We start from the raw sequence: 20687 nt of genomic DNA, 5'->3' as shown, positions 1-20687 counted from the left end.
CATCTGTGTGTGTGACCTGTTGAGACTATTCTGACAATCGCATGTGTTGCTTCAGGCTGGGATCACACATTTTCCGGACCAGATCTGGAACATAGTGCATTGCGTTTTTGCCCTGAATTTGCAGCGATTAAACATTTTTTTTTAATTATTAGCTTAAAATGGTCTTACAGGTGCGTTCCATGCATTTTTGATGCATTCCAGTGCATTCCATTTCTGTTCTAGTGAGGAACGGACTGCGCTGGTGTGAACAGAGGCCAGAAATAGCATAGGATACATTGGGATGCATTTTGGGTCCAGACTGGTCTGGAGGTAATCTAGATGTGGTGTGAATGGGCCCTGAAGAAGGAGATCCTGCGTGACCCCGAAACGTTGCATTTATGTGTTATGTTGCCAATAAAAGAAGCACTATTGACTATTTGGAGTGCCGGTGCCCCATATTTACTATGTGAATGTCATGGCACCATCTGTTGGTCACCGCAGCACCCACCAGTTGTTTTTGGACTAAGCGGTTAGAAGTGCAATGGGTTCGTGGACTACAGCTGTCCCCACATGGTTCAGATTTCGGCTCCATTCCTGTGTTTAGGCCAAAATTCGATGTGTGGGCGAACCTGCTGACACCACCACGCCTCACACGGTTTGACTGGATCAAAGTAGCTAGGCTGAAAAAGGTTGGCTTGACAGTGACTGCAGCCAATCGGAGCATATCATGAAGGTTGGCTTTTTATGACATGATTTCTGATATAGCCTCTCATGTCATAAAAAGCCAACGCGTTTCGGCATTTGGTGCGACCATCAGATTAATTACCCCTAAGGATCCCTCTGATTTCATCATTCCAGTACATGCTGTGTTCACCAGTAACAAGCCTTAATATAGGGGCGACTCTTTGAACCCCTAAAATGCATTGGATTGTTATGGCATGAGAGTCCGAATATAATTGAATCTGGTCTTTGTATGTTCTGCTTTTGGTGTTTTTTTCTTCCTTCACACACAGTCCCTACTTTTGTTTCTGTGTCCTCTCTGGGAAGAGTCACTCCCTGTGTTTATCCTGGTGTCTGTTCTCTCCGGGACAGAATGATCAGAAATCCAAAATATTATGGCTGTCACTAAAACAGGAAGTGAGGGGAAATCACTCCAGGGGAACTTGTTCCATTGACAACTAAGAGGGGATTTCCAACACTTCCTGTTGTGTTCTGGAACCAGGATGTTTAGAGAAATCTCTACCATGGTACACAACGCCGAAAGAACTGACGGGGTTCTAACCCTTCCCAACTCTATCCAAAGCGGAAAATAGTTTGGCTTCAGATACACTGACGGCCATTTCCTCTTCCACCTGGAGGTTAGCGGGGGGGGGAGAACTTGGTGCTTCCTTCTGTTCGCTCCTTTTTGGGCTGCCCTTCACCATGCTGTCCTGGTAGAAAGGGTAGAATGTCCAAATGTCTCATCATTCATGTGGCTGGGTAAGAAAATGTGAAGTGGATGAGTCAGGATAGAAATATGAAATCCTTGCTGCACACCTCAGCGGGATTCCCATGTGGACAAACCAGCGGGTTGCACGAAATGACTGCGGATGGCCGCGCCGCCACATACAGATGTTGGAAGAACGTCACCAGCACACCAAAACAATAGTTGCAGCAATTAAGTGTTCATTTATTGAAGAATGCTGTCCCTCATATGCAAGCACTTTTGGGGCCACGCAGGGTCCCCTTCATCAGGCTCAGAGAGGATAGAAATAAGTTCTTCTGTTACTGACTCCTTTTTAAAGCTGCATTACGTTGACTGATTCCTTTTTTTTTTTCTTGTACATTATATAGTTTGTCTCATTTTGCCGTCTGTGTTACTTGCAGGTGTAAAAGATGGAGCATTCACAGTGTTACAAGTGGTGGAATCTCTTGGGTAAGATAAGCTGTTATTTCTAATCTGTATAATGTACCGTCTCACCTAAAACCAATGGCAGGCCCCATGGAAAAGATGCCTTGTGGGCTCTTGCTCGGTGCTTATGATTGCTTCCCCTACATGCGTTCCATCTTGGCACATGTTCCTGGCCTGTTTCTGTCTCCCTCAGGAAGTCACAATTTATATACAAATGGGATCGTAAAGTTTAGATATGTCCTCATGTTGCATGTTTGGTAAATGTAAAGTTGCTAGTATGGTCAGATGGTAATGTGTATAGTAAGCGTTAGAGAGCTGTCGTCAAATTTGGGTGTCCCGATTGAAAGACTTACCCTTCCGGAGACATCTCTAAAACCTTAGCATGGTATGCAAAAATTCTGACTTCTATCTTGCTTTCACTTGCTCCATACTTGGTCTCTGGGTCCACAAAGGTATTGAATCTCCTGTAGCTCCATTGCTTCACCATATAGCTTTCCTCGTACCCCTCCTGAAATAGGCTATGCAGTTGTCGTCCTCTCTGCCACCCAATATAATTTTCTTTGGGAGGAGGCTTCAGTGGCCTCCTTTTTATGAACATACACTGTATTGCCAAAAGTATTGGGACACCGGCCTTTACACGCACATTAACTTTAATGGCATCCCAGTCCGTAGGGTTCAGTATTGAGTTGGTTCCGCCCTTTGCCGCTATAACAGCTTCAACTCTTCTGGGAAGGTGTCTATGGGAATGTTTGACCATTTGTGAGGTCAGGTACTGATGTTGGACGAGAAGGCCGGACTTGCTGTCTCATCCCGAAGGTGTTCTATCGGGTTGAGGTCAGGACTCTGTGCAGGCCAGTCAAGTTCTTCCACCCCAAACTCCCCCATCCATGTCTTTATGGACCTTGCTTTGTGCACTGGTGCGCAGTCATGTTGGAACAGGAAGGGGCCATCCCCAAACTGTTCCCACAAAGTTGGGAGCATGAAATTGTCCAAAATGTCTTGGTATGCTGATGCCTTAAGAGTTCCCTTCACTGAAACTAGGGGGGCCAAGCCCCACCCCTGAAAAACAACCCCACACCACAATCCCCCGTCCACCAAACTTTACACTTGGCACAATGCAGTCAGGCGAGTACCGTTCTCCTGACAACCGCCAAACCCAGACACGTCCATCGGATTGCCAGACAGAGAAGCGTGATTGGTCACTCCAGAGAACACTTCTCTAGAGTCCAGTGGCGGTGTGCGTTATACCACGACATCCCACGCTTTGCATTGCATTTGGTGATGTAAGGCTTGGATGCAGCTGCTCGGCCACGGAAACCCATTCCATGAAGCTCTCTATGCACTGTTGTTGTGCCAATCTGAAGGCCACACGAAGTTTGGAGGTCTGTAGTTATTATTGACTCTGCAGACAGTTGGCGACTTCTGCACACTGTGCGCTTCAGCATCCGCTGACCCCGCTCTGTCATTTTACATGGCCTACCACATCCTACACCTGAATCCAATGATTTGGAGGGGTGTCCCAATACTTTTGGCAATATATTGTATATGATGTGATGATATATGATAAGATGTACACTGAATTTGTGAGAAAGTGCAGATTTTTTTTTATGTTTCCGCTGTTCATTCCTTCTCCAGGTCATGTTTGGCAAACCCTGAGCCCAGAAGCCGAGGGAGAGGCGTGCAGCTTTTGTCACAAGTCCTGCTCCAGTGTTACTCCAGACTGACAGAGAAAGAAGGTAGGAATAAAAGGTCTTATTAACTCCTCACAGCACGCCTTCGCATCTCGCACATTCCAGGCTTCTGCCGCGACTGTTTCATGCACTTTAATTTGCCGAGCGTTTTTCATTGTGTCGGAACAGATGTTAGGATTGATTTAAAAGATGTTAGGTTTTCTTGTAATCGTCTGTTAATGGGAGCTTCCAGCTGTTTGCAGTCACTCTGCAGAGCCTGCTGGTAGAAATGTGGCTGATCGCACACTGACATCAGTACAATAACATGCAGAGCACTCAGCAATCTCTGCTAATGTAATGCGCAGTTCAAATAGCAGCTGAATATGAAAGAGATGAAACACTGCATTTGCTGCTTGTTACATGATCTGCAACATCAAATGATGAGATCTGTAGCTGAGTCACGGAAAGATTTTTCACACAGACTCTTGCTGGATGCATGCATGGCGTCATTGTAGCATAAAACTACCTAATCTTTTAATGACTCCTAGTATGACCAGTCAACTCGTATTGGGGATGGATTCTCAACCATCATGGTTTCATATTGAATGTGGATATCGTTCTTCAAGATCAACTTAAAGTGACTCTAAACTCCGGAGTTAAATCTTAAAAATACATTCAAGTTCCTTAACTATGAACAAAAATGTATCTTATTTGTGAATCACTCGGCTGTAGATCCTCAAATCATCTCTGAATTGGTGCTGACACTGTCCGTCCTTCTGGAGGGGGGCTACTTCTGTTCCCCATGGTCCCTGTGTGTGTTGTAAAGTAGTCACTGCTCCAAGCTCACTCCTGTGATGGACTACAATCTCTATACAAATTAGTAAACTAAACGAGATTGTAGTCCATCCTGCATCCAGCAGCCACTAGGTGACGAGGAAGCACGGAGACGTCAATTTGGCCAATCAGGAAGCCGGGCGCTGTGTAATGTCGCGGTGCCCGGTTTCCTGATTGGCCAGCTCCATGCTCCCTCGTCATGAGGTGACAAGGGGGCATAAAGCCGGCTTCCCAACCAATCAGAAAGCTGGGCGCTGCATCAACTTCCTGATACCGGATGTATCGGGCTAGGCATCGGAGCATTTGGGCGAATACTCGCCCAAATACTCGGCATCGGCACTAGTATCGGTATCGGTGCATCCCTACTTTAAACCAAAATAATATTAAAAGGTTCTGGGAAGCTGAAACACATTCTGCCATTTTATCTCCAGGTGACTAGTGTGGTGATCTATCCCCACCAAAAGGGTACAGTTTTACTGGACTGTACCCTTTCCAGAACCAGATCATAGACTGACACTGCTCTGATTTTATTCATCAAGTTGAACTCCAGCACACGTATGAGATACAAATAAGGGAACTGTTTTAGCTGACATTAGATTTTTATTTCTGTCCATTCATTCCAGAGACTTGCACAGGCCTGCCACACAGCAGAGCCAGATAGATGACACCACTTTCTGTGTGTAGGAGTAAAGTGGTATGCATTGTCCTCCAGCCTGCTGACTGGACAGTGAATAACCAGCAACAGACTAATGAGGTCTTCCGTCTGCTATCTTTGATCTCTCCTATCAGCGTGTTACTTGTCAGAAAAGTTTCATACAGCACACCTGATTGGCTCCAATTTCTGCCCCTCCCTCTCACAGTTTGAATGCTGTTGTACAACATGCTGCAACATGCTGGTAGAAAGCCACATTGAAATACTTGTACTAGTTGAGTTTTTAAATAAATGCATCTTTTGTGGTAATTAGTTTATAGCTGCATAAATTACCTATTTATTGTTACCTCTCATTTCCTGGTAGGGCACAAACTAGCAAGTGTCTCATGAGACCATGGGGATGTGACAATAACACAGTACATAGGACACTGAGCTCTCTGCATAGGGGGCAGTAAATGCATTGACTGATGTAGCACTGTTGACACCACCCAGCTCAACAAACTTTGAGAGAAAATTTCAAAGGAGCCAGGTGGAAAAACTGGCCGTTGAACAGTGACTGCATCCAATCATTTGCAGTCACTGATAGGGTATGAAGACATCCACAGGTGCTGGCTGTCTGAGTACAATAGCTGCCAGGTGGAGATAAGTCCATACACACTGTTTAGCATGGATTGGGGAATCAATTAATTTCTCTGGTTCAGCCCCGAGAAATGTAGCCATGTCTTCTTCTCCTATGTGATATCACAAAACAGTCTGAGATATTTATATTTAATACTAGAGGTGCACCGAAATGGAAATTTTAAAACCCAAATAAAAAAAACCGTCAGGCCGAAACTGAAACCAATACAGAAATATGTTTTTTTATTTTAATTTTGTAAAATTTTTAAAATATATTTTTATTTTATTTATTTTTTATTAAATATTTTTATTTTTACTTTTAGGGGTTTCGGGGGAAGTATTGGGGTTCTAAACAGACCCCTGATATTTCCCTGCTAAAATATAAAAAGAGATTTATGACACAAAGTCCTCAATCTCTTTTTCTGCAGCCTCAGTTATCAATGAACAGAAACCCTTTGAGTGTTCCTGTTTATTGATAACATGAGGACATGGTATGTTTACTATAACCACAATCGTGAATGAACAGGAGGGGATGTAGATTACGCCCATTCATTCATAATTGAGGATATAGTCCACATACCATATCCTCAATTATCTACAAACACTCAGCGATCACTGATCGCTGAGTGTATGTAGCCTGCTCTCCTCTCTGTCACGCTGTCACAGGAGGCTGAGCGAGCAGAGCAGGGAGTAGAGCTCCGGCTCCTGTGACAGTGCGACCTGTCTCTGCCCACACACCGCTCTGCCGGACTGTGATAGACGGCCGAGCAGTGTGGGAGGAGAGACACCGGACGTTAACGGCGTTCTCCGACCGCAGCCCTCGGCCGTCTGTGACACTTTCTCTCTTCCCCGCTGGGACACACACGGGGAGGAGAGAAAGCAGGGATGTGCCGATGTATCGTCCGAAACATGGCACTTTTGGCATTATGCCAAAAGTGCCATTTTCGGCCGATATGTTTCGGTGGCCGATATATCGGTGCATCCCTATTTAATACACTAGTTTATTTAAATGTTGCGATGTGTCTACAATGCTGTTTATATATACACGTGTGCTGCTTTCAACACTGTATAGTTTTGCTGTAAAGAACAAGGGCAAGATTACATAATAGCTCACAAAGGCCGCACCTCTTCAACAAGCAATGCACCCTACCCTTCAATTACTAAGATTACGTTTTTATTTTTCTGATGGAGTTGAAACTAACTTTCAGTGTTTTGTGTTTCTGTCCAGTGGAAGTGCTTGTTGTGTTCTATGAAAACAGACTGAAGGATCATCATGTCATCACCCCGCATGTCCTGCAAGGGCTCAAGGCATTGGTAAGCTTCTCTCAGCCACCGAGAGTAATATATTTTATGAACAAATATCAAGGGAAGCCGCTGCTCATAAACCCGCCGTCCACTGGTCTTTGCGGCTACATGTGCCAGCCAGTGTCACCACTTCCCACGTGCAGTAAACAAAGATACCTGAAGCAGTCCAATGACATCAGCCTTGACAAAGCTTTATTGTTCCAGACAAGATCACAAGATGTTCGCCGACTCCATCCTCAGTCTTCTGCACTTCATCCAGAAAGGGCGTAATCTCTGCAATTAAGCCCTTTCTGGGTGAAACGTGACTTGTGGTCTTGTCATGAACAATAAAGTTTTATCAAGGCTGCTGTCCTTGGAGTGTGGCTGGCTTCTTTGTTTAATATAATTAATATATTTATTATGTAAGATAAAGAAGCACACCAGTTTGGATAAAATGTACTGAAACCACTATTAGCAGGTTAGATGCAGTTAGTTGTGCATATAGCCTGTGCAGAGCTGTGGAAGGGACCCAACAAGTCCACCACAGTACAGGCTGCCTGCAGAATAACTACAGGAGGGGGTGGATACAAGACCAATCACCCTGCACCAGGAGAGAAAGCAGCAGTGACCAGTCTTTATTACAGGAGGGGGTGGATACAAGACCAGTCACCCTGCACAAGGAGAGAGAGAGCAGCAGTGACCAGTCTTTATTACAGGAGGGAGCGGATACAAGACCAGTCACCCTGCACAAGGCAGGAGAGCAGCACTGACTGGTCCCAATAGAGGAAGCTTCTACATAGAGGCACTGGAATAGTGCACAGATCTAAAATAAGTTAACAAAACACTCCAATATTCAAGTAACAATACCATGCTATTTGTATGTAGATAATAGGTGCGTACCCCGGAATTCAGCTTTGAGAGTGCTAAAAGCTTGTGTAAAGCCAGAGCCGACGCTCCCAGCTAGAGCTGTATTCAACACTCCCAAATTGGAGGGGGCTTTAAAAGCTTCAAGAAAGGTGCTTGAAGCTAGCTCAAAAGCATTATTGATGCCTCCTGTACACATTGCTTATAAGACTGAAGCCTGTGTGGACTAGGCCCAATAAAAGTATGTTGTATTTGGGGAGGGTACGTGGTGTTGGCTAGATCTGCATTGTCTGTAATAAACAGATGTTCGGAACAGCCTGGTACCAGATATCTGAGATTAATTTCCCTTCTAGATGCCTAACATTTAAAGTGACACTGTTAAAATACCAATAAAATAAAGCTGCTAACGGGGAACAAGGTGCAGGAACCTAAAGGTACCAGCATATACCTGCTGCAGCTTTTAGTCTTTTTTCTCCACCCAAATATCAGGCTATACTGATCTGGCAAAACTTCTTTACCTTTTGATAATGTCAAAGCCTGCCCACCCCCCACCATCTCCCACACTTTCCTATTGGTCAGTGGGGCATCTATTTATAGTGATGACCAATAGCAATGCACAGGAAGGGTAGAGGTAGCTGACAAGCTTTAGCTCTATACGGAAGTATTGTAGCTTTGTTCGTTCAAACTGTTCCAACGTTCGGGCAGAACAAGGGGTTTAAAAGCTGCTGCTGTGATTTTTCGCTCCTGCTTTTATACATGTCGCCAACTTTTTTTATCGTTAAAGTGACTGATTCACTTTAAGGATTATTATTGACCAGACCACTCATCCGACCAAACTGATTTGCCCACAGTCTCCATTTTTAAATATTCACTTTATATAAACCTCAGTTTTAGGCTTAGTATTCGTAAGCCTCTAAAATGCTTCTGTATAGTCGAGGCCAAACATAGCTGGTCTCTAAATGCGTACTTTTATTTGAATTAAGCATAGGGATCAGCGATGGTCATGGTTGCATTGCATACATCGGGCTGATATACTGTATAAAGCTGTACCTGCATGATGAATATCCCTAGTTGAAAGCATTTGTCCTTCTCTTGGACTTCAATGAGACAGAGGCCACTTATCCCATGCGTTCTCAAGGGGTGGGCACCAGGCTTCCTTAGGTTGCAGTTCTTTTGTTTTCCAGTGAATTCTACAAGAAACATATTTTATTCTCTGATGATAATTTTGATGATTTGTATTTTGTCGCAGAGTATGTCTGAGGTTTTCCCCCTGGGTCTGGCAGTGTCTGTACTGAAGTCAATATTCCAGGAGGTTCATGTTCAGGTAAAATTGTCTAAATTCTTCTAGTTTTATCTAAGCTTTCTGCAGGGGGCTTGTTTAGCTTTTTTTAAAAAAGTGTTTATTTAAGAATAAGTCTGAGAAGTGCGCTCTGTCACCCAATGTGCACAGTGATTTCATTGTGCAAATGCCATATAGTTTGTACCAATATCCACATTTATCATTATTTCCTAAAATTCTGCAGCTGGCCTGATCAAGATCCGACGGATCATTTTTCTTTTTAGGAATGGTCAGAGTCATACAGTTACAGAATGGGAAACATTTTTATTTTTCAATAAATGTTTATCGAGCATTTTTAACAGACCAGATACAAGAGGTTGTGCAATGGGACATGTTGTAGTTCTTCAAGCCAACAACAATTATGAAGTGAAATATTTCATAATGGCCGGGCTCTGTTCGTCACTTGATGTGGTAAAATCATGAACAAGGTTATGGTATTATGGGCAGTTGTGGTATGAAATTGTGGCATACCTGTTGTCCCATATACTAGAAGAGGAAAGAGGAAAAAAGACCCAGAGCAAAGAAGCAACATAGTAGGAATGGAGGATGCAAGAGCAGAAGGAGAGGAAGGTCCTGGTGGCTGTGAATGGGAAGCATGTCAGTGGGGGGGACATGGGGTGTGCACGGCAACACATATTCCCGGTCAATTGACACTGACAGGAGAAAGTTTGAATCTGTCATGTAGCAAGGCTGTCGGTTCCTCCATGTTTTAGTAATTGGTAATTTCGCTGATCTATTCTTTGATGGAGGGGGGAGATTGGACTTCCAGTTGCTTGGGATCACGGTTCTGGCAAAAAAGGAAAAGATAAAGTGTAGTAGGCCTTTATACCGTGTTTCCCCGAAAATAAGACCTAGCGCTATCTTCGGGGATGTCTGTAATATAAGACCTACCCCGAAAATAAGACCTAGCGCTATCTTCGGGGATGTCTGTAATATAAGACCTACCCCGAAAATAAGACCTAGCGCTATCTTCGGGGATGTCTGTAATATAAGACCTACCCCGAAAATAAGACCTAGCGCTATCTTCGGGGATGTCTGTAATATAAGACCTACCCCGAAAATAAGACCTAGCGCTATCTTCGGGGATGTCTGTAATATAAGACCTACCCCGAAAATAAGACCTAGTTCGGGGTAGGTCTTATATTACAGACATCCCCGAAGATAGCGCTAGGTCTTATTTTCGGGGGATGTCTTACTTTCGGGGAAACACGGTAGTGGTAGAGGTAGGGCCTGGGATCACTGAGTGAAGTTTAATTTCTAATGCCTTTTAAAACTTTGAGGCCCAGCCTATGGCCTGTTCAAATATAGTGAAGGCTAGTATAGAGGGGCATGACCACCAAATGTAAAGCATGGTCTCTCTTTCTTTTCCACAGCACCAGCATCAGTCTGAGGCAGGGGGAAACATTTTCTTTATAGTGGAAGGGCGCCTATGCCAGCGTGTTAGGATCTTGAAGTTTTCCTTGATTGTGAGAATGATTTTTGACCATTGCTGTGGGTCAGTTTTATTGCATTTTTTTTAAATGAAACTTTCTAATCTTTCTGTGTTTTTTTTTTTTTTTTTTCATTTTTTTTAAATCAAACTTTCTAAACTTTCTGTGTTTTTTTTTTTTTTTTATATACAATTTTTTTTTATTTTACAAAACTTTATTGCAGAATGCATCAATCCTGCATTGTAAGAAAGCTTCATGGTTTTGTCAGTTCCTATGACTAATGAAACCTTTCCCCATCTCTGCTAGGAGCCTCTGATAATCCAAGCCTGGTTTTAGCAAAGCATCATTTTATCAAAGATCGGGGATCCCCTCCTGTCCTTGCACCGAGCTCCACCTTCTGGCTTCAAATGTTAAATAATATTCATGTGCATTTTGTAGATTTACCTTTCAATGATGAAATAATAACAAAATTATTATTTCTAGCACTGAACATAATATAGGAAAAAAACCCTTGGTTTTATTTTTAACACTCACCTTTTCTGATGTTATACTAAACTCCAACATATGTATTTCCTTGCAGTCTCTAATGCAGTTGGATCGCCATACCGTCTATTTAATCATCACCAATTTTATGAAGAGCAGAGAAGAAGGTATGAACAGCTTACACACTAAAGATTCGGATAATGTGTATCATACGTCTAAATGTTTCTGCTTGCTGTAAACAGATCACTGATTGGTTAATTTCATTGTTGACTCTTCTCAGGATTGGCCCCAGAGTATATGTGTTTGTGTAACTCTGGTAAAGACATTCGATTATAAGCTACCCTGGGGGCTGAAACCTCTGAGAGTGCTGTGTTCTTTGTTATAGCATTGTGGGCGATGTTTGCTATCTAAACAAATAACAAGCATCAGCACTTTCCTTTTATCTAATATGGCTCATAGGTTTTACGTGTGAAAAATATTGAAAATGACCTGTACTGTGTGACAGCTGTGGCGAAAAAAGGCAAGCAGAGGACAAAGGACTAGTTACCATTATTACCTGTAGGCCCCCTGCAGCTGATATTTTCTACAATAAAGACCTACTAGGCCTTTTTCTGCACTGTGTCTCTGTGTGAAGCAGGACATCTTGGTAGAGGCAGAGCTTTACTACCCCCTGGCAGGGCTGCCCACACTTAACGACTGCTGGCTAATGATCAAGAAGCAACAGGAGAGGTTTAGGACGCACAGATCTGGAGAATTAAGTTGAAGCAGGAAGGTCCTTGCACTGCAGCTCTAAGGATCCAGATTCCTCTCCAGCAAGGGCAACAGTGACCAGCACAGTAGCGACATCACCCAATCTAGTGAGATCAGAAGTCAGAGGCAGGAGTGCCTTATGTGATCTCCAACAGGCGATGAACAGCAGTTATATCTGCTCAAGGCACAGGCGCGTCTAGGCTTAGACAGTGTACTGGTGTTTTTCATCTGAAATTCAAGAAACAAGGTTTTCCAGGGTACTGCTTAGGCACAATTGACAGTCTAGATATAGTGTGATACAATCTAAATCCAGCTGTAGGCTGAGGTTACAACGTCTCACAAACTAGGGTAGGACAGTTAATTCCAGTCTCACCAGGACACCATCTGCTTGTACTGTGATATATATATCAATATCATACTGGTAGGTTAATTGTCTCCTGAACAAATGAGTCTGGGGGGGAGTATTTAGATTTTTAGCTTTTTCTATGGCAAGAATCAATGTGACTGGTTGTATTTCACTCTGTATGGAGTTGTGTAATCTATTGCTATATCAATATAGGAAATAAAATAAATCTCTTTTCTTATTTGACTGTAGAACTGAAGAGCCTCGGGGCGGATTTCACTTTCGGGTTTATTCAAGTCATGGATGGGGAAAAGGATCCGCGTAATCTGCTTGTGGCCTTCCGAATTGTACACGACATTATAACCAAGAACTATGCTCTTGGTAAGATTTTTAACACTGTTAAAATCTTGAACACTGGAAGGTTACACTCATAAAAAATTGTTTTATCAATTGAACAATGCAGTCAGTGTAAATACAAATATCAGCAGCACTGAAGTACAAGCAGCTTGTGGTGCTTGCAGTAGCTACAGTCTTAAAATTGATCCCTCTTGGTTCCTAGGCCCAGGCAGTATATGGGGCTGCAACTTCTGCCCAGATCAAGGTAAATAGCACTACCTTCTAGTACTAAGTCCTGTTCTGTGTCATAAAACTGTCACATTACAGGCCTTTGCTGCCTGCTGCTGGCTTTTGATAAATGAATGCCAGGAGTAGGAACTCAGTACTAGAATAGATGGCACTTAACCTCTTCTTAACAAGTCAAGTCTTCCATGCCTGCGTCCAGTAGTTCTTCTTTTTTTGATTTAACAATTTTTATTTTATTTATAAACAAAAGAGAAATACACCAAATCCAAAGAATACAGAGGACATAGCCATCGGTACAGTATTCGTAGTAAACCAAATGTAGCAAGTCCGTAGTGTTAATGAGGTCATATTACTCAAAGGCATATGTAAACGATCCAAGTGAGAAAACTTCAGCTTTACATACTACATTCAGAAGTATAGGAAGGCCATTTATAGACAACGCTTGTGCATACAATGTCATTGTACATAGCCAGTATTAAACACAAGAGTACAAGTCAAATACAAGAAAGTTTGCAGAGCATGACTCATAGTCCAAACCTTATTTAGACAGAAAGACAAAGGAAATAAGTCATGACGTTAGTAAAAGAGTGAGAAAGGAAAGGAAAAATTAGAAGTAGTAGCTAGGAAACTTGAAATCGACTCCGCCGCATCAAATTTCCCCATAAGGTTCAATGTAAATAAGGTTAATCCGTTCTGAACCATATGTAATTTTTTTTTTAATTACCGTTCTGCACTTTCTTTGGAGCCATGCTGTATTGAATAATACTGTAAAGTACTGTATGTGCTAAAAAGAACACAAAAAAGCTTCATAGCAAGTGTGCACAGGTCTGTCTGCGACCGCGATCTTGACTAGAGGAATAATGTCCAAGGACCTGTAGCACACCTTACCGGACTTCCCATGTGGAAAAATGGGTGCTCGTAATGACTACGGATGGCGCCGTATCAGATAAAATGTTGAGTGGATGTCACCAGCACTCCAAGTATGACAGAATACGTCAAGATTTTTAGTGAATCTTCATTTTATTTTTGAAGTCACTTAAAGTGGCTAAAGTTTCCACTTTAAGTGACTTCAAAAATAAAATGAAGATTCACTAAAAATCTTGACGTATTCTATCATACTTGGAGTGCTGGTGACATCCACACAACACTTGACTAGAGGAAGCCACGACCACGTTTCAGAGTGGGGAAGTTGTCCGCGGTCGTCACCTGATGTGGAGTTCGCCAACAGAATCAACATTTTGCCAAACTTCCTGTTCGCGAACCGAATTGTTCGCGAACAGAAGCATTAGTGAACCGAGGTATTACTGTGAATCTAAAGACACTGAGTGTTGCACGGCACTCGGAAACAATACAGCCCAAGAGAAAATTAGCTTGGGCCAGGATGTAAATTCTCTTTTCATCACGTCTTCATTTGCTTGTTTGGTCTTGGTTCATGTCTCCCCCCTGAACTTTTAATCATTCTGTGAATTTTTTTTTTTGTACCCTTACATCAGCCAGTCTCTGTGCTAATCACTGTGGTTAGCCAAGTGTTATAAAACCAGTCACTATAACATGCTTTACAGGCATTATTCTCAGATTATAACAAAAACTGCTGACTGCTTTATCTTCTAATACGTATTAATCATTTCTCTGGTGTTGAGCGCAGCCTGTTATGACCAAGATTTGTCAGATATGCTTTGCTAAGGTACACAGACCAAACAAAATTCAACGTAAGCTTTCTTCCTGAGTAAAGTGCCAGGCTAGCTGAGCCTAGTTAAAATTCAGCAAAATTCGGCAGTCCAAATAAGTTTTACAGGACTATCGTTGCTGAATTAGTTGCAGGGCAGTAAAAGCACTTTTCCTCATGAATGTTTGGTCTGAACCACAAAAGCCTTTCCGTGGCAGCGTTTCCATGGCATGTTGTTGTAAATTAGGATTGAAATAGATATATTAGGGAGATATTTAGGGTGTATGCATATGTATTAAAGGGAATTCTTTGGGCTGATGTTATCCAACTCACCTATGCTAACTAGGTTTTTGTGTACAGCTGTAGGGAATTTTCTCAAAACCCGTCTAAAGGTGCCCATACACTTTACAACCCTCGCAAGACTTTTGTCTTGCGAGGGTTGTAAAGTACTTAAAAAAACGTACGATCTGCCCATCTTGGACAGGCAGATCGTACTTGCGATCATCGCAAGCCCTCCCCCCTGAGGGGCTGGCTTCCGATGACTGCAATGCTGAACAGGCCATATGCGCGTGCGCACACCGGCCCGGTCGGCTGTTATCTCTCGATCATGTTAAAAACCAGCCGAAAATCGTACAATTCTCGGCTGGTTTTCCAACATGCTCGAAATGCAAAAGTCGTGCGACCGTACATTAGGAACGTTTGCACGCCTTCCATACACTGCACGATTCTCGTACGATCGCGGGATTTCCAGCGATTCTCGTACGAGAATCGTGCAGTGTATGGGCACCTTTACTAACCTCAACGGGGTAATTAGATCAGCCAATCAGTGTTTTTGACATTCCAGTGTTAGTGAATGACATTAAGCTGTATATGAAGTCAGAGCCTAAAGTGGCTGGGGCTTTTCAGTCATGAGGAGAGACGCATAGTTGCATATATAGATTGGAGTTTTTTTGTATTGTTTATCCGATTAACCGATTAATCGAACTTAATAATCGGCTAACTAATCGATTTTGAAAATAATCGTTAGCTGCAGCTCTAACATCAACCTACCCCCTTCACTTACCTGAATCGTGGGGCTCATCTTCTAGCAGGCTGGTGTGGTGGATTTTGGATTTGGCGCAGCGGTGCATGGTTTCACCCACACAGCCGCATCATCCTTTCACAAGATCTATGAATGGAGAAACTTCAGGTCCCATCATTAATTAAATTCTTACAAATTGAACCAGCAGGCATAGACACCACACCCCTAATTTGAAATATTTAAGAACAAAGAAGAAACATGGGGCTTTTAAAGTGTTCAAACCATACAAAGTGTCCATCAGACACTCGTAATCTCGTATAAAAAAAATATATACTTTTTATTTCATTAAAATCAACATGATTTTGAAACTTTCAGGTTACATTCAGAATGTCACCAGCATGATACAATGGCACATTAAAACCAAATTACCTCCTTCTGGTACCCACATTAGTGTATACATTATATTCATATATCTACTTCTTATTAGTCCTTAAACATGTATTTGTTGTGTAATCCACTGCAGTATAGGGATTTGTCATTTTTAATGGCATGCAAGTGCCTTAATGGTTATGTCACCGCACTTGTAATCCATTCATTCTTCCTCTTGTCCATGTTACTGAATGTTTGTTTGTACCTCGACACATACATTGACGGGAGGAAGAGTTTGCAGGAAACAGAGCGTTGCACCTACGATCCATTGATCAGGGTTGCAATGCTTTACTGGCAAAAAAAACTAATTAATGCACGTTTGTTCTTTTATGAAGTGCATTTATTTTTATTTTTTTTAAAGGTGGTCTTTACTTTTAATTTAGAGAATTTGGGATCTCCTACTGCATTTGACTTTTCCTTTTGGTTTGTGTTTTTCAGTAACTTTATGCTGTTTTTTTTTTTTCTTTTGTACTGTATAAAAAAATAATGAAGCGATAGACTGAAACCTAAGTCCATGACATGCTCATTTTTCTTCTTATTGTACCTGAGGTGAAAACTATTCTTTTGTACAGGTCCATTTGTGGAGGAGTTATTTGAAGTGGTGTCCTGCTATTTTCCCATAGACTTTAATCCGGTAAGTTTGATTTCCTGTGTGTCTTCTATTAATTTTGTTTCTGGATATTGCTGCCTGTTGCTGTACTGTTCTTTGAAGCATTATGTATTGTATTACCTGTACTGCCCTCCTTTATTACGGTATATGCAGTACCAGGGGAGTAGATGGCACTATATGAATAATAACACTTTTCTCCATATCTGTTTGTAATGTCATTATGTATGTTTGGTTGTTTTCCAGCCTTCCAATGACCCACATGGCATCACCAGAGAAGACCTAATATTGGGTCTTCGTGCAGTCTTAGCAGCCACACCTCGTTTTGCTGAGGTAAATCCTAGAGAGTCTGTAAACACCAACAATGAACATCTCATTTGTTGCCTTCTGGTCTGTTAAATATACAATTGAAGAATGTATTTTGTTATATCAATAAGGGCAAAAAATACCTGCTGATCTTGCCAGAAACTGAGCTGTCCTCTTGCTGCGTTATCTCAAGGAGTCTAATTATCACTTCTAGTTCTTCTCTTGTACTACAGAATGATTAGTGTCAATGTTGTACAGATGAGGCGAGTGAGATGGTTTAAGTAGTTTAGAAAAATACAGTAGTTAGGGCTGACACCACTCAGTCAACAAAAAGGCTGTGTGTTGTCAGCCCACAATAGGACCTAGGAGCTCAGTGCATTTCTGTGTGATCAGCTGGTGTTTTTCTGTACTTGAACATAGCCCCGATGCTGGCGACGTACACTGTACGTCGTCAGTCACGAAGGGGTTAAAGGAATAACACATGGGGATATGTGCATGCATTGCAGAGAGGTTTCTGTGTAAGTTCATCTACATGAAACAATTCAAGGTGTTAGACATTTGAAAGGTGTTAATGTCTGTGTGAAGCAATTTGGGAACGGTGGGAAGGGTAAACATTTTTGATTAAAGCATAATGCTGCATTTTGCCCTGACATACGGTTTTATATTTAAGCATACTGAAAGGCTCAGTTTGTTGTAAATCTGCACTTGCTGGTTGCACATGCTGGGAGACCTTTTATTAATGCTGTTTTGTTTTATGCCACAGCTCCACAGCTAATAGATTTGTGTTTGTCTTTACCAGTTCTTGTTGCCGCTGCTGATTGAGAAAATGGATTCTGACATACAAAGTGCCAAACTGGATTCCCTGGAGACCTTGGTGAGAAACCGAGTGTGCCTGAGATACCTCAGTACATTTAGGGCCCCTTCATATTTGGGTGTTTTCTGCAGTAAGATTGAAGTTTGTTCCTGCAAGAAAATGCATCTTTTAGCCCTAGTTCACACCTAGGGGTTTTTGAGCAGTTTGAAAAGCGCTTTTAACTGCCCAACACAAGAAATCCCATGATTTTCAATGGCCCCTACTTTACACCTGAACAGAAAAACGCCAGCAGGAAAAAGTCAAACGCCCGAAAAGATACAGGAGCGTCTTTGGGCAGATAAAGGCGCCATAGACTTTTTCCCCATAGACTTAATTGGAAATGCCTGAAACGCGCAACACAAGCATGTTGTAAATTTTCATAAGCGTTTTTGCCCACAATGGTTTATGAGCTGCCAATCAAAACGCGCGTCCTCGTGTACGCGCGTTAAAACATGCTTACAAATGCGCGCAAATAATCGCATGCTGTTAACGCGCAAAAGTGGTACCGCCTACGTGTGAATCCAACCTTAGGGGGAAAAAATAAAGGTTATTTCAATGCATCCTGATTACATTACAACCCTGCCGGGCAATAAGCTGCACATTGCTTCTTCATATCCTACTTTATTTTTATGAAATGATTATGTTTTCTAGAAAGCCGCCTGTGCAGTTTGTGGACAGAAGGAGCTGAATGAGTTTCTCCCGGGTCTCTGGTCTTCCATTCGCAGAGAGGTACTTTCTTACACTGGTGATGTGGTGTTACCAGCAATGACGCACGCCACTAATGTTATTCTTGCTCTTTCTTATCAGGTATTTCAGACTGCAAGTGAGAAAGTAGAAACCGAGGGTCTGGCTGCTCTGCAGGCTCTGACGGCTTGTCTGTCGCGCTCCGTTTTGGGTCCCGACTCTGAGGATTCATTAGACGGATTTCTGAACAACATTTTACAAGGTAACTAACCAGGATGCAGGAACTGAGCAGTCAAAAAGGAATATTTGGCAAATATCACTAGCCAGCTATTTGTTTTCCTAGATTGTAGGCATCATCTGTGCGAGCCGGACATGAAGCTGGTTTGGCCCAGTGCTAAACTGCTACAGGCTGCAGCCGGTGCCTCCTCGAGGGCGTGTCTGAAAGTGTCAGCCAGTGTCCTCCCCCTGCTGCTGGAACAGTACAACCAGCATGCTCAGGTGAGGGCTGTGTGTTACAAATAGGAGGGTTTAGCTTTGAAGTTTGCTCATTCAATTGCCCTGTGTTTTTTGTGTGAAATTTTTTGCTTTCAGAATTTGTATTTTGATAATTCGAAAAGTTTTATTTTATGGATATTTTATATCAAGTAAACATGTGTCTGCTATGTGTATTTCATTGTATTTATTGCACAGTTCATGGGCTTTCAGTGCGTTCCAAGCATTTGCATGCGTTCTTGATGCGTTTGCAGATCCACAGCTGTTAAAATAGGGCCTGCTGCAGTTTATTCACCTGCTCTGGAACTGCACGCTGCGATGTGAACTAGAGCCCAAAATACCATTGGAATACATTGGACGCAGTTTTGATCCGGTCTGCAACTGATCTGCACCTGCTCCGCAGAATATATATTATTCAAGAAAAATATATATTTGTCATTCTTCCGCGCAACAAGAGCTGACAATAATCACATGACTGAACATAATTCAGACCACGAATAACACATGCGTTACAACGTGTTATATTCAGCCTATTGTTCGCCTGTTATGGGGCTGCAGTGTTGTTTTGGAAAGTACATTTCTCCTTCCCCCATTCAATCCATGTAATATACTGACCACTAATTGGCAGTGACATTTATGACTAAACATATATCCTTCCATTTGCTTTATGTTTGATTGTAGAGCAGCCATCGAAGGACCATATTGGAGATGACCCTGGGGTTCCTCAAGCTGCAGAGTAAATGGCTGTTTGAGGAAGGTAAGTTTTTGGTGCTGTAACACATTCTTCTAGTTGGCTCTACAGTACTCTGTAAAAGCTAAATCTTCCTTTGCTTTATTTCAGTGTAAGACTTCCCCTGAGCTTTTCTTTAGTTGAGGGGATTTTTACAGATATGGGCATCCTGTTATTAATAATTGTTCTTACTCCACCAGTAGTAAAATACATTGGTTCTCTAAGCTACACAGAGGCTACAGCTTGTATGAGGGCAGTGCCCACAGCAAACATTTGCAAAGCATTTAGCAAGCTTGAAGTAACTTTCTTGAAGCCTTTAAAGCACCCTTCAGCTGCAGGTTGTGGATGTTAAACACACAATAGGAATGCTTTAAAAAGGAACTTTACCCATATCTTTAAAATGACAACAAAGAGACTTTTCGAAATCTTTAGTAATGACAATCTACACACACTTCTAGATAATTTTCGACTTTTTATTCTTTGCATACCTCAATTTTTCCCCCCTCCCTATTCTTGTCACAGTGGCCATTTTTACTAAGGGCATCTCCCTTTACTTCCTGGAACTCTGGCACAAGTGACTAGGACATGTGACCATGCACATAATTTTAGGGGGAAAATGCCTTTCTTTAAAATATCATGAGATTACAGATTAGATTTCCCAGCAATGCTCTGCTTATGTAACCTTCCCAGGATGCATGGGCTACATCATTAATGCCTAAGAGGAACAGGAAGTAGAACAGTAAATAAAAGAAAAGTATGTATGTTTAATTAATGAATGTAAGATGATTCCATATCCGTGTGTAGAGCTCCATGCTGATGTGATTTTTAGTGAAAGGGGGTAAAGGTCCACTTTAAGCAAGCTATTAGGAAGTGCATAAGGTATATCTACCTCATGTATCACTGACCCCTCCCTTTTAGATTGTAAGCCCGCAGGGGCAGGGCCCTCCTTACCATCTTGTCTTGAATTGTGATTGTAATGTCTTCCTTATATTGTAAAGCGCTGCACAAACTGTTGGCGCTATATAAATCCTGTATAATATATTAATATCTGAAGGCAAAACATATTTTTCATTTTGGATAGCGTAAGGGAGGGTCGAAACAGCTGTCAGTTTTTATGTCATCTGTGTCTCATTAGGGAGATTTCACTTCCTGTCAAGTAGACTCAAAAGGAAGTGAGAGG

General features: G+C 42.2%; 1 protein-coding gene across 1 annotated transcript in view; it reads left to right on the top strand.

Moving 5' to 3' along the window:
• The window catches only part of MMS19 (MMS19 homolog, cytosolic iron-sulfur assembly component), a 49007-nt gene that overhangs the window by 7213 nt on the left and 21107 nt on the right, over positions 1 to 20687 (top strand). Inside the window, exons 2-14 of the mRNA XM_018562996.1 lie at positions 1846 to 1894; positions 3506 to 3606; positions 6873 to 6958; positions 9042 to 9116; positions 11142 to 11211; positions 12390 to 12518; positions 16408 to 16469; positions 16689 to 16775; positions 17548 to 17622; positions 18253 to 18330; positions 18409 to 18547; positions 18629 to 18783; positions 19459 to 19534. Of these exons, the coding sequence (XP_018418498.1) occupies positions 1846 to 1894; positions 3506 to 3606; positions 6873 to 6958; positions 9042 to 9116; positions 11142 to 11211; positions 12390 to 12518; positions 16408 to 16469; positions 16689 to 16775; positions 17548 to 17622; positions 18253 to 18330; positions 18409 to 18547; positions 18629 to 18783; positions 19459 to 19534 (1182 nt within the window). The remainder of the gene's footprint in view (positions 1 to 1845; positions 1895 to 3505; positions 3607 to 6872; positions 6959 to 9041; positions 9117 to 11141; positions 11212 to 12389; positions 12519 to 16407; positions 16470 to 16688; positions 16776 to 17547; positions 17623 to 18252; positions 18331 to 18408; positions 18548 to 18628; positions 18784 to 19458; positions 19535 to 20687) is intronic.

Source organism: Nanorana parkeri, unplaced genomic scaffold (genome assembly GCF_000935625.1).
Source record: "Nanorana parkeri isolate BGI_ZX_2015 unplaced genomic scaffold, ASM93562v1 scaffold2, whole genome shotgun sequence".
NCBI classification, from domain to species: Eukaryota; Metazoa; Chordata; class Amphibia; order Anura; family Dicroglossidae; genus Nanorana; species Nanorana parkeri.
This window is presented reverse-complemented; position numbering and strand designations above follow the sequence as displayed.